The sequence below is a fragment of the Numida meleagris genome, chromosome Z (assembly GCF_002078875.1).
Source record: "Numida meleagris isolate 19003 breed g44 Domestic line chromosome Z, NumMel1.0, whole genome shotgun sequence".
Lineage (NCBI taxonomy): Eukaryota > Metazoa > Chordata > Aves > Galliformes > Numididae > Numida > Numida meleagris.
In genome coordinates this window covers 29,399,386-29,413,938 of record NC_034438.1, presented here as the reverse complement: position 1 = coordinate 29,413,938, position 14,553 = coordinate 29,399,386, and the positions used below count along the sequence as shown (strand labels likewise).

General features: G+C 33.0%; 1 protein-coding gene and 1 long non-coding RNA gene across 12 annotated transcripts in view; one reads left to right on the top strand and one right to left on the bottom strand.

Moving 5' to 3' along the window:
- PTPRD (protein tyrosine phosphatase, receptor type D) overlaps window positions 1–14,553 on the top strand; it is a 374,457-nt gene that overhangs the window by 141,970 nt on the left and 217,934 nt on the right. For 5 of the 11 annotated variants that reach the window (XM_021379996.1, XM_021379991.1, XM_021379989.1 and 2 more), the window contains exons 3-4: window positions 1,387–1,535; window positions 5,560–5,701. In XM_021379996.1, the coding sequence (XP_021235671.1) occupies window positions 1,387–1,535; window positions 5,560–5,701 (291 nt within the window). Of the gene's footprint in view, window positions 1–1,325; window positions 1,536–5,559; window positions 5,702–14,553 lie in introns of those variants that run through there. The other 6 variants (XM_021379994.1, XM_021379990.1, XM_021379995.1 and 3 more) reach the window with 2 other exon arrangements.
- On the bottom strand, window positions 24–6,960 carry LOC110389492. The gene is made up of 2 exons (XR_002433249.1): window positions 6,579–6,960; window positions 24–1,489 (listed from the first exon to the last, which is right to left on the bottom strand). It is a non-coding gene; the product is annotated as an uncharacterized LOC110389492 (long non-coding RNA).

The following is a 14,553-nucleotide window of genomic DNA, read 5'->3' as shown; positions in this document are numbered from 1 at the left end:
TAGACTCAATTTAATAAACTTAGGACATTCTTCATTTTCCTATATTTAATGTAGCAATGTAACATAGCATTTAGTCTGTTTTATAAGAGAGTCTAGATCATATTTTCTTGGCATTTAAAATGATTTCAGGATTCCTACCAGAGTTACATACATGCATACATTCATACACGTAGTCTCCTCAGATTCTGTCATTTAAATAAATATGTTGACAAGAAGTATTGCCTGTGGAAAGGCTACCTCAGAAGAGTAGGCCGATAGACATAAGAAACGTAATGCAGCAAATTAGAAACAAATACGAGTACAATATTGGTACATAAATGTCATAACTAAGGTAGAACGGTGAAGACAACCAAAGAGACTGAGAACAGAAAGGAAGCAAAAATTGAAGAGGAGAACAAAACTTAATTGCAGCAGTTGCTGCAGAGCCACTACATATAACAGCTTACAGCTGACGACAGACCACAGAGCAAAGATCTGCTGTGTTTTTTTTTTAATGATTTTATTGACCCTCAGTAATCACTTCATATAATTAACATCAGCATCTCCAAGTATACTCTAAAAACTACTGAATTACAAAAGAGAATTAAGTAAATGTATGAACGAATTCTTCAACATCTCTGTACTGTGCTTAGACTCTCCGTCTTTCACATTGATTTTTCAGAAATCATATCTTGTATTGGTTTGAAAGTTTTGTTTCTCAAACAACCTGATAAATTTACTATGTTCTAACAGAAAAATAAGGTAAGAGAATAATTGATAAAAAATGTCCTTTCCTACTTTTTAAATGATTTCTCCAGTTCCCTCTCCTCTCTTGTTCCTGCAGTAGTTGTATCTTTTTTCACTTCTTTGTGACAGAGTAGAATATTGTAGGAATGAACTGGAGTTTTATGTGAAACTGTGCCCAAGCATAAATCTCACTTATATTATAGCCCTTTCTGCAAAAGCTCTTAATATGTAGGTATTTGCCTCTACCTCTGCAAACTTAGAACACTTTCACAGAATTTCTCCTAAATGTCACTGATTTTAATGGTTTAAAGGTGGAAATCCAGCATGACATCCTGTGATCATAACATCAAGTAATGAATCAAGATATAATTTCAGTTGATAGATGAGCTCATTTTGCAACAGAAGACAAATTGATTTTTTATTTATAACTGTGATAAAATATAATGTATGATCGTGCTACTCTGATGGCATCAGATTTAATAGTAAAATCTGTAAGTACTTTCCTGACCTTTTAGTTATTTCTTATTACTTTTTCTTGCAGATGAATACTGTCACTGAAGAAACAAAATATTTTATTCTGTTCATTTTGAAATCTTGACATGGTTTCTTTTTCATGGTTGCTTCTTAGATTAATTTCGTTTGTTTGTTTGTTTGTTTTAGCACCACCGAAGTTTACAAGAACACCTGTTGACCAGACAGGGGTTTCTGGAGGTGTTGCTTCATTCATCTGTCAAGCCACTGGAGACCCAAGACCTAAAATTGTCTGGAACAAGAAGGGAAAGAAAGTCAGCAATCAGAGATTTGAGGTATTAGGTCCATTGTTCTGTTCCTCTGAAAAACATAAGTTCCAACCTCACTTCTAATCCCAATACGTGTCCTTTATTTTCATAGGTTAAACAAGATAGCTATGACCATTGGGTCGTACCTTAATGGGGCCAGACTTGTGAAGGTTTCATTTTTCAAACTGGTTAGACATAATCACAGTTAAAGGGGAAATGAACACTGATGCTTTCTAAACCAACATAATCTAAGTGGTGAGCCCTGGCATACTTCTGTAAAAGCCAGCTGACTTTTCTGCAAAGGAGATCGAGGAAAATTATTTATGCCATGATTATGGTCCCCAGAGAGCAAGACACCTCTTTCTGTGATAGTGTGCACCAAGCAGACCTAGCCTAATAACAGCTTCTGCTGCCATAATTGCTTACCACCATTGCAGATTAAGATGAAAGGGACATTACAGTTCATACTGCTGCAGAGGACATAAAAAATTTGTTTGCTTTTGATTCTTTTCTTAACAATAACCTTGGGAGAGGCTATAGAGAAAGCTGTTTCCTCTCTTTCCACAACATTCAATTAAAGGAAATAGTAAAAATAATCTTTTCAAAGGATACAGTTTCTTTGGGGAAATAAAATAACAAATAACATTCCCTCTTTTAGTGGCAGGAATAATTTATATAAAGTATTGATTGACCTTTAACATGAAGAAAAAGTTCAGAAAATGGCAGAAGTCATGTATAACAGACACTAAAATGGGGCTGATAGTATATATCATTTCCCCTGCACCACTTCACTATTTTCACTGTTAAAAGGTATTTACTTTTGCATCCAGAATGACTAATTGGTGTATAAAACTGCTGTGCTGCCTATTTTTTGAGTGAATGATATAAGGAATAGATAAAAAAACTGAATGAACATTGAAGTCTTCTGTGTTCATTTTCAATAGTTCTGGGGAAGATTAGGCTGGTTAGACTTATGCCAGCAGAAAATAATTGCATTTCTTGAATAGATTGATTTTTTAAATTATTTTTTGTTGTTTGACATTTGAAGTTCTTGGAGTATGCAAAATCAATCAGTTACTTTAGTGATCAATATTTTTATTTCCTCTTATATTTACTACAATGTAAAAAACAAAAACTTGAATTAAAAAGGAACTATTAACTGCTTGCAGAGCATGTACCAAACTGTAATTAGATAGAGGATTAACATAGAAATTTTATCATAAATTCTACACAATTTGTCCCATTCTGTTCACAAAACGTTCACTAGAAATTTCTTCTAAACAGTAGAAGGCTGTGTATATTCATGTTTATTGTGGTGGTTGAGTTTTTTTTGCAATTTGCAGTGTTTTACTTGCTTCATGTATTATTTTCTCTGTACCAGTTATTTTTAGAGAGCATAGCTAAAAGTATGATTTTATTTCCATTTTTGCAAATTGAATGGAATTGGAAAGAATTGTAGCAATTTCATTTAAAATATTTTAAAATTTTCTTTGCTAAAATGTTGAACAAATTCTTACAAAGTATCCAAGTAAAGTGCAGATCACATCAATATTTTAAGCAGTTTTCTTTCCTATCCAAGATGAAGACATCTAGCCGTGTTATAGAATCTAATTAAAAGAGCAGCAGCAGAAATTTGATTCAGAAAATATGCAAAGTATGTTTGGGAAACAAGAAACTTTAGAGATGACAAAATGCACTAACAGAAAATAATTAGTTGGGCTGTTTTATTTGTGTATCTGCACAATTGTTAGTCACTGGTTTTTTTTTCAGATTAATGTTTTGAATATTTCTCTGAGTTTGATTGCTTAGTAAGAGAACATTAAAATGTTTTACTAGACCACTTATTTTTATAAAGTCCTAGTAAATACAGGTGGAAGGGACTTCAAAGGGTAACCTAATTTGTCTCCTTTCTCAAGGATTACAGGATTTAATTTTATTATAATTGTTATTGTTATTATTTAAACAAACTTTCGTAGTGTTTTACAGTTTTTTGTATACCCTGACATTATATATTTTTTCTCATGTCTAATTTTAACTTTTTTGCAGGAACTTGATGTAGAATTGATTGCCTTATCTAGCAACAGGAGAACAGTTTATTCCCTCCCTCTTACTGGTGTCCAGGTTTTTATTAGGAAATTATTATCATAGAATGGGTAATGCTCTTGCATACAGGATAATTTTTAAAACTGGAAATTGCTCAGTTAGTGAGAGCAATGTATTTTTTCCAAAATAAAAGTCTAAAACAACACTTTGTGAGACTTTGTTATAAACTTTGATCTTTAATTCATATTGCAAATATATACAATGAGTAAACGTGATAAGGGAGGATTCTTTTTTCTCCTCATGCTTCAGATCAATTCAAATAATACAAATAAGAAAAATAAACTTTGAGTTACTAATAAGTCTTACTCAGAGAAATTAAAAATGAAAAAGAGTAGGGGAAAAATATTGCACTATCCTATAGGTGGTGTAAGGCTGATTCTGTGTTTTTTTTTAAAACATTTTTTTTTAAATATCCTTCCAAAAATGGGAGAGTAGGATGTAATTAACTATTTCTGGAATTAACAACAAGAGAACTATTTGCAGGGAAATTAGATCCATTTTTGCATATTTTGGAGACACCTGACGTGAAATTAAAATTGCAATATTTGTCAAACACAGACTGATTCAGTTGTTTTACTGATCATTCAACTAAGATTATTCAGCATTCAGATTTAAAGAATAATAGTTATTCATTTTAAATTTAAAGACTCCAACTATTTGGATCCCGTGCTTTAATTTTTGTGTGCAAATAATATGACTTCATGATTTTTAGGACAATGATTTTTTTCTTTCTCTCATAAATGAGCAAGTCATGCAGGCTCTTGTTCATTGCTGGTGGAAATGCATAGCTGCTGGTAGTGACTATGTTGAAAAACAGTGCTTTGTAACTGAGCATCATTGTGCTCATTGCATATGTTATAGTTTCCATGGAAATAAATAGGAGGTATTACTTGAGCAAAATACATAAAATTTCCCAAATCTGTAATTTTTTTCTCTTACTTTCAGCAAGAGTGGAGATCTAATAGAATATTTATGTGTAAATTAGACATGGAAACACAAACATATGTGAAAACAAGCATATATGTAAATTATTTTGTAGATGTATATACAGAGTATGGTGAAATATTTTATTGTCAAAGAAATTTAAAATCAGCTTAGATTATATAGATTACTATTATTATTTCATTATAGAGAAGACTTTTCCAGTGTTTGGAATTCTGCATTATTCACCAGTATCTGGTGTGGTTGTGTCTGCAGGACAAGGAGATAAAAGCAATGGAATTCAAATGAATTTAAAGGGAATTAATTTGAATAAAAATTAATATTTCATTCTTTCTCATGTGAAAATGGCTATTTCTTCTATAAATATTTCAATTTGAAAAACTAAACCTGTAAATGGTTTATTTAGTCTTATTATTTAATCCTTTAACTGGTACATGATTTCTATTGCATTTTTGGATAAATTTACTTCCATTCTGTGGGCTGAATGCATAGCTAAACTGACTAGATCTATCTTGTTCAAGAAATTGTCACTTGGGAGCTCAAGCAGTGAAGTGCATCCCTATGAGCAGGGTGCAAGTATAGCCTGCAGCAATTTCAACTAAAGTAACTGACATATGATGGTAAAGCTAAGGGAATGGAGGGAGACTGCTGATGGACTTCTGGATAAGAGAGCATTAAGTTACAGAATGCATTCTTACAGACCTTGTTAGATGTTTTGTTGTTGGTGGTTTGTTGTTGTTATTGTTGATGTTGTTTGTATGTTTATTGGTTTGTTTTTCTTGTCCTTTCTTGAGACTGCCTTGGAGATGCCATTGAATGTTCAGCACTGTATGTTACACACAGTATTGTCTATACTCCCACCAATGTTGAATTTGTCATGGTATGTGTATTTAAAAAATGAACCTGATTCTGATGTCAAAAATACTGAGAGGTCACTGTTTATGTACAGATTAATGGAGGGATAGGCATTTGTAACAACATCTGTGACAGCTGTTGTTTCCTTTTATAGGTAATAGAGTTTGATGATGGGTCTGGATCAGTTCTCAGAATACAACCACTGCGCACACCAAGAGACGAAGCTATTTATGAGTGTGTGGCTTCAAATAGTGTTGGTGAAATAAGTGTGTCCACAAGACTCACTGTTTTACGTGGTAAGTTCTTTCTGAATGTAATTAATTTACTTCTTAGAGCTTAAAGTGATAGATAATTTTAAAAGGGAGGTTTCACTCCAAGAAAGTTAATAACAAATATTTTCAAATGATTGTTATTGTAGTGCTGATACTGTTAAATACAATCTCTTTCACGTAATACTTTGATACCTTACATATAACTTTTGACCATAGAATGGTAATGGGGTTATGACTGAGGAGACCAAAGAAGAGAAATGAGACAGGAGAGCATTGTGCATAACAAGTTACTTATGTTAGTTAATGAACAAAAACAATGCTTTATGAGTGCATCTGATTTGCATTTTACTGCTGCTCTGGGTATCTTATCTTTGTGTGATCAGCATTTACACAGAAATTGGCCCAATTAAGAGCAACCTTGAAAAATTACATAAGCAGATTTTAGAAGAGGTTAAGCTGCTAGAAGACTTTCTCCCCCATGGTAGCACACATAAAAAATGGAAGGGCTTTTTCAATTTCAAATATACATGTCACCTGAATTGGGTTTCTACTTCAGTAAGAAGTTTTTGAAGATAGTAAAGGAAAATCAATATTTTTTTTTAACTATCCCTCAGGGATAAGGATATAAACGTACTGCCAAGTCCATTGTCTAGATAGTACTCTTAGTAGTAAGTGCTAGTAGTGAAATTACTTGAATGTTTCATTCTGTCTGCTGGTGAAAAATGGAAACCGAATTTGGAGACATTTCAAGAAATATCACACTCTTTAGCTTTTACAGCTGAAAATTACCATGTATACTGTTGTGATAGCACATGGCATTATTCAATTTATATAATTAATTGCTAAGGGCTTGTTTATGTTATTTATATTATTATTTACATTATTTATATTATATACTCACTGTTCATTGCAGGAGGGGGTTGGACCAGATGGTCTTTAATGGTCACTTCCAACTCAAACTATTCCATGACTGTTGGGAAACTCCCCAAGTTTCCCACAGGGTCACCCCCCACGGCGCGGGAAGCTCTACACTCAATATGAGTTCACGGCTTCCACTTTATTGTAGCAACACACCATCTTATATAGCATATATGCTTCCAGGGATACAGAGTCTATGCGACCAAGCGTATAAGAGAACAATACCGTTACCCAGGCTAATTTTGTGTACAGTACATGTTGTTAAGTACAGAACTCTACTAGAAACACCACATTCCATGCAGGTATAACTTACCCCTTTCATCTAAGATTACATCGTAAATCATTAGTAAATCAGTAGCTACGTGCTGCCGAGCAACCTGCCCTCCAACACATGACTCTGTATGAACTAATGATGATCAGCCTGCTTGACAGAATTTAGAAGAAAAAAAAAAATTAATGGTTTCATATATATACATATGATCCTTTTTTCTCAACAGAATTAGTGAGACAAGGATGTAGCTTTTCTATTTAAAAAAAAAAAAAAGAAATATCTATTTCTATACTTTTATTTCCTTTTTCAATCACTGTGGATAGTCTTGGTGTTACTGTTCAAAGTCAGAGAAGAACATCTTAGAGGTACTCTGATGTAAACAAAGCTATTTAATATTTAAAATTTTATCTCTGAAGCCAGAATTGTTCCTTCTGTTATCTTTTAAAAATTCTTCTGACTAATGAATGAAAATGGTAAGACTGATAATTAAGTTCATATATTAACTGCATCATGGATTTGCTCCTAGCTTCCTGAGATGAGTTTTTCCCTTCATTGTTTTGTGTGATGAAAATACTTTTTTATGCAAAGCTTCCATGAAATATAACCACTTTGTCATACTGTATTAAAAATTAAAGGGACACATGAAAAGGAAGGAGGAAATTTAAAAAAAAAAAAAATCAGTGGGAAAACTCAGGTGCATTCCTTTCCTACAGAATCTCTTGAAAAGTATTTACAAATCAATGGCCTGTAAAAAGAGATCTGTTCATTTTCTACTTCTGTTGATTATTTAATTGTTAGGCATATGTGAGCTTTGCTACCTTTTCTTACTCAAATACTTCGATGCTGATCACAATGTAAACATCAGATTCTGCATTAAAAAATGTTCATAATGCTATGCATATGTGAATGTCAAATAAACAAAATATGAATTTTATTAGTTCTTAGGTTAAAAATTTAAGTCACTTTAAATTTAAATTAGTTAGAAACTGTTTGTCTAATTAAAATGTATTAAATCTGAAAAAAATGTGTAGTTTCCAGCCATAATCCTTACAGCTCTTCCAACTGATGGAATATATTTTTGCCTCAAGAATAGATTTACGTATTTAATGCAAAGCTGAGAACATTTGAGAGCTCTTGACGATGTTGACTGTAGATTTAGATAAAGGTATAACATCAGAGAAAGCAAGGACCATACAGAGCAACAAGGCATTGTAAGAAAGTTTTGTCAAGACTAAAATTTTGAGATGCTTTAAATACAGTGCCTTGTTATAGTTTTTTTCTGTGACAAACAATAGTTCAGTGCTAAGTGCATTAGACTGGAAGGTAAATAATTCTGTTATAAGTTTCTACTTTGCAGTCTTACAAAAATCTTCATTTTCTACAGTCTTCAATAGCAGCCTTGTGTAAAACACTCCATCTGATTTTGATGTTGTAGGAAAGAGTATGTCTCTGCCTCAAATATCTCCTTTAGGAATGAACATAATACAGATATGAAAAAGATTTAACAAATATAATACAATACAAAACAGTTTGGAGTGTCTTTCATCTGTGGCCCACTTAGACTTAACTCAACCCCGGTGGGCGTATGACGCTTGATTGCAAAAATATGCAAGCAATATCCAAACATTCTTTAAATCTTTCAGTAATGGTGTTATTACAGACCCCACTCAGCGCTTGTACTGGATCTTGTACAAAAGGGGACCTTGAGAAGGAAGTTGGAGTTAACCCGTAGTTCAATCCACAAATATTGCTATCCTAGTGTAGGAGTCTGGTGACATCAGGACATTTGTGGGAGTTGAAATATGAACATATATTAATTTGTTTGTTATCTTAATCCATTTTAACTGTTAAAAATCACTTGTGCATCATAGCACATAAATGTTTTTGCCAACATATGTGTATTTTTAAGCCAAACTTGACAGTTTTTCTATCTGCGGCTGGACCAACTGTTTTCTTCACTAAAGCTTTTACGCAGTTTTATTTTGTTCTTGCCCTATGAGCAAGCCATTGTACTTAGCTCTCTGGGAACTATGAATATAAATAAAGCGTTTACCTTTTGGATGTTGAAGCTTTAAAATGCTTAAAAAGCATGGGAAAAGTGATACTATTCCAAGGCCTCAGCAGAGACACACAATAGTGCCTTCTTCTCTTACCAGAGTAAATCAGGGGGCATTGCAACACAAGTTAAACATTTATTTTCTAGGCTGAATATAGTGACTATCTGGACCAAGAGTGAATGTCATAGATAAATTAAAACTGCTTTTGATTTTCTGTATATAAAACTACATGAAAATTCTGAATTTGACAAGAAACAAGACTTTTTTGCAGGAAAATCCTGGAAGGCTCTTTACAGGCAAGAGGAGTGTATGCTACTTCTTTTGGATGTCTTCATTTGTAAAATTTATGCTGAGAACCATTTGAGTGAAACAACACTTTGATTCATTAATTCAAAATTATCAGTTTTCAATCGGCTATCAAAGATTATAAAATGTAGGATCTTTCCAAAAACCACAGGCAATTGCAGATGTAATAGCTTTACTTTTATTGTTTATTCATTTATAGTTAAATTAATCTAAAACTGTTTAGTTGTGTTGTTTTCAACTTGTAAATGATTGATAATGGATATTTTTAATGGCTATGGAAAAGATATTCTGGAAAGTGTTACATGCAAGAATTTATATTGTTCAGGAAGGAGGAACGGGGGTATTTCCTTCTGCCATAGTAGAGAAATCAGCGACACTTACATGCTTTTAATTTCCTTTTTCTTATTGGCTTCTACTATGGTTTAACCCAGCAGGAAACTAAGCATCACACAGCCATTCACACATCTCACACCCTTGGGTTGAGGGAGAAAAAAATAAGACAAATAAATAACTAAATATCTCCCCAGTGGCATCACCCACCACCTGATGTCCAGCTAAGAATACAACAATACAGACTGGTGGCCTGCTGGTACAAGATATATCTAATACCTAGATATTTGCTATCACTGCTGTTTGCATTGTTTTACCTGTTAATGTCTAATCAGAATGACTACACAGGTTACTTGGGCAAAAGGCAATTTGTTTTCTTTGCCCATTATTCCCTCTATTATTGTTGATTACATAACGCATTATAAAATTGTGAACATAAAGGATGTTTGTAGCACAAGCACTGTACTGTATAAGGAAAGAAGGGGAAGTGCCTAGGAGAGATATTTTTCTTTTTTTCTTTTTTCCCTTATTTGAAAGTGGTTGATTTAATGCCCAGAAGTCACTGCTGCATAAAATAAAAAGTGAAATATTTACTGAACACTAACTGTTTCTCTGCCCAGTGATAGACACAGAGTTTGAGGTGCAGATGATGAGAGAGGTGATGTTTATTGGACTCTAAGAAGTGCAAAATATTTCCATGATATTAAAAAAAAAGCATCCATGGTACATGGCACATTTTTGATTTCTGTTGCCAACAGTAGATTCCATGAGAATAGAAGCTAATTTCTGCATTTTCACTGTACACAGTAGTGGTGGAATGAGAAGGAACTATTCTGAAATAATTTTATCTTTCAGGGCATAGAAATTAGGCAAATGGAGTGGCACGGCTGTAATGTCAGAAAATGCGCTGTGGGATGTCTCTCATTTCTAGACAAATGGGAGGAAAGAGTATACATATATCAGGTATTAGCTAGACAGTATGAAAAATTAACTGTGTTCCAGCTGGAGCTGTATAAACTGTGTACAGAAATGTTTACCTCACTTGACTGCTTGGTGTATAGTCATAATGACTGTTGCTAGGGGGCTTCTGGTATGACAGACCACTGAAAGCGGAATGAACAGAAACAAGGTAAACAAGAAAACAGCTCTGTGATAAGTTCATACACTGTAAAGTTGTTTATCTCAAACATATATTGCGTGAGAAATCTGGAGTCAAATTAGTATCTTTCCTCAAACTACCTCAACTTCCAGTGATAGTGCTACATACTATGTGCAGCACAACGTGACCAAAATTAGGATGTTAATTACAGTCCTGTTTTTATTATGCCTCTCTTTGAAGAGGAACACTGTTATTCCTGCTGTGAAAATAGTACTTTGCAATTTATGTTATAAACTCTCTCCCGGGGAGCTGTGTAAGGAAGATTAAGGAACAAAACACAGCTGCTTGACAGTCACACAAAAGGATTTCGTGAAATAGTGAAGAAAAAAAAAAAAGAAATTTAGCCAATACAACTTAAGTTTAAATAGAAACTTAGAAGCCATGGTAGAATGGCATGCAGATTTTGAGAAATGGCTTACGAAGTAGTAAAGTACTAGGAATATGTAGATGTAACACTATAAACTATTTTGAAATATTTTCTTTGGGAGTGGGAATGTATTTAGGGAAAATAAATAACGCTTGTCTTCTATTCATTATAATTTGTAATCTTATAATTTGAAACAATCTTGTTTTATCATTACATTTCTTTCAATTCTTTGTTGATCTATAATTTTTTTAACATGACTGGTTTGTACAGTTCTAATTGTATAACAAACAGATGCAAAGGAAATTTTCATGTTACCAATTAATAATAAAAAACTACAGGCATGTCTTTGTAAAGTTTTATTTTTCCTTTCTGCTGTTTTTCACTGGATTTCATCCAGCCAAAGGAGTAGAATTAACCAGTTCAGTCTCACGCATTTGTACATGTTCACAGGATCAATTTTGTTTTTGAAATATTAGCAGTGGTGCAGAATGATTAATGATTAATATCTGACATTTTAGGGCAACATGGATGGTCCTAAGAGAGAAAAGATGTGTTGAGATAGGCCATCTGGCTGTGTATCTTATAATCTTATTATAAGCATATATGAAGAAAAGGGGGGGGAAAAAAAAGGGTGCTGTTTTGTAGATAGATGTCTGACAGTTGTTGTGATTTAAGAAGAGGAATTGAAATTATACTGGACAAAGGATAGCAGTTCAATTTAGCTTAAAAGAATTCTTCACCAGATTGTTTGGCTAAGAATGTACACCTGTTAAGTACTTTCAGACAACAGCTCATGACTAATTTTAGCGTGATCCACATCTAATTATTTCTGCTCCAGTATAAAATGATTTAATATAGTGCTATAGGCATTCCTGATAAAAAGCAAATATGTTCAGCCACTTGGAAAATTCAAACTAAGCCATCTTGAGCAAATCTTTTTCATAACACCTTTGTTTTTACCACTCATTGATGTATATGATGATTCATTTGCTTTTCCTAGACAGTCATCTGCATCTACAAAATCATCATAAATCTGTCAGGAACAAGCAATACTGAGAACAACGAAGACAGAATTAGCAGGAGGAGGAGGAATAATTCCTCTGCTAGTCTATCCTTGGTGAGCCAGTAGTAGGACATGTAGCCATAGAATCAAATTAAAAAGAAAGAACCATGAGCTGCTGTACAGTATGTTACCATTTTGATCCTTTTCCTTGAATACTGACCCATACATAATGCACCTACATGATATTGTGAGTGACCTTTGCAAGAAAAGGCAGAGGATTAACTTTATGCACAACTGCGATCTGTTGAGGATACAGTTAAGTGTTTTTTTTGTCTCCGGTTCTATAATTTTGATATTTTGCAGAGTTACGTATATATATGAAAACATGAAAAAATCTTTTTTTTCAGTTTCTATCTTTTTGCAAGGTAATTCAATATAAATGAAGCTGCCATTCAAATTTAGGTTGTGTATCTATTTGTAAAATTATTGGCCATTTATCTAATTTATTTGATATATAAAAAGTACAAAATAGAGGTTTTTTACACCAAAAATTTGTAGAATGCACTCACTTTTCTTGAGGCTATTTGCTATGCATACATGTAAGTTCCTTGGCCTGGTATAGAGTCCCTCTGGTTCAGTATCAGTGTTGAAGATTATGCAAGTTTTCATTGTTCAGTAGCCTGAAACCGCTGTTGTGACTTAAGACAATGCCATAACCAAAGTCAATGCCATTAATTGAGCACTAAATGCCATATTTCCTGCTGTAGCTGTAATCTGTGGCCTCAGTTCCACATTTTGTTTAAATATCTATTTATATGTCCACTTACTTTAACACATCCTTATGATATTAACAGAAAATATAATTGTTACTGCTGTACTCTATGAAGGTAAATTTAACAGCAGAATTTCATGTTTTGATGTATATATTTAATATTAATTAAAAGAAAGAATAATAAATAATAAAAAAAGCAGCAACATTCTAGAGATTATTTGAGGGGACAAGACACTGATCAGCTTATCAATCCCTGACAGTATCAGTATATCTATAAGATTACCAGTACTTTTAGCAGTTTGATAAGTTTCAGTTTAATTGTTATGACAATAAATATTCAAATGAAATGCTTAATACAGCGTAATAAAACCAAGGCAATTACTAGAAAAAGATATTCATATAGTAGGCCTGTGTTGAGCTTTACAGGTTAGCGATTCCTGTGAATACTCATGTCTTACCAAGGGCAACATTAGGATGGCAGAAGTGATTACTTATATGTAAGACAAGTTTAACACCAGTACACTGAAGTGACGGCAAAATTAGATCCGTTTTAATATAGTAAGCTAATCTTCAAATAGAGGAAAAACCTTCTAAGAATGCTTTCTTATGTATATCAGAAAAATATAATTTAGAAATTAAGGAGTTTATGTTGCACTTTGGCTTGCTTAGCCTTCATAAAATAATAGTTCATAACATAATATTTATTACTGAGATTGTTATGTTTTCAGCAGCTTATCATTGGAAGGAGAAATAAAATACATACCAAAAATATTTAACAGATTTTGGGAAAACTTATAAACATGAAAAGAAAGCTGAAATTCAATGAAACTGGGAAAAGCAAACATATTTTATTCATTAGGACAAGAAATAAAACAATTATGAAATAAACACTTTTAATTGTTGCAACAAGGCAAAGGAGATTTCTTTGCTTCAGTATGGTAACAAACTGAAAGAACTGTGATTTTAGTGATTCCATGGAGATGGAGAACCTTTTTTGTATGCTCTAGAACTTACATATGATATGGAATCCTGTTATGATATATGTCTCTCCAGGTATTTCAGTGCTTGCTGTAAACTGAAGTTCTGCAGCTGACATGTAGCTGACATACAGCTGACTGTTCCATTTACCTTAGTAGAAAAGGTGCATTTAAAAAGTGACCATGCACTAGTTCAGAAATTCACCACAAGGTAGTTTTCCAAGGGGAAGTATTTTAATAAACTTTTCAGTCAAATACAGTCAAGTAGGACTAATTAGAGAGAGGTGTTTCACTAGCACCATCAACTTATCTGAGTCTTGGCTTTATACTGTGATCATTCATATCATGGACATACTTTAGGATATATTAACTTAAGAGCACATATGTGAATTATTTTAACCTGTAATTTAAAAAGATCAAAAAGATCACCTAAGGAGAATGCCAAACATGTTGGCTTCAAAAATCTATTCATTTTTCAAGCAATGCAACTTTGTTTTTTTTTGTTGTTGTGGTTTTTTTTGTTTGTTTGTTTAAATCTGAATAGGAAATAGTACTGCTCTTTCTGTAGTCATTCAGAGTTTCTGCCTTTCAAAGAGAATTTGTCCTGGAACAGTACAGGCTTTTTTTTTTTTTTTTTTTTTTAATCCTATGTAGCATCGGTTATTTATTACTGTGGATTTCCTCGTAAAGAAAAAAAATGTATGATTATCGATATG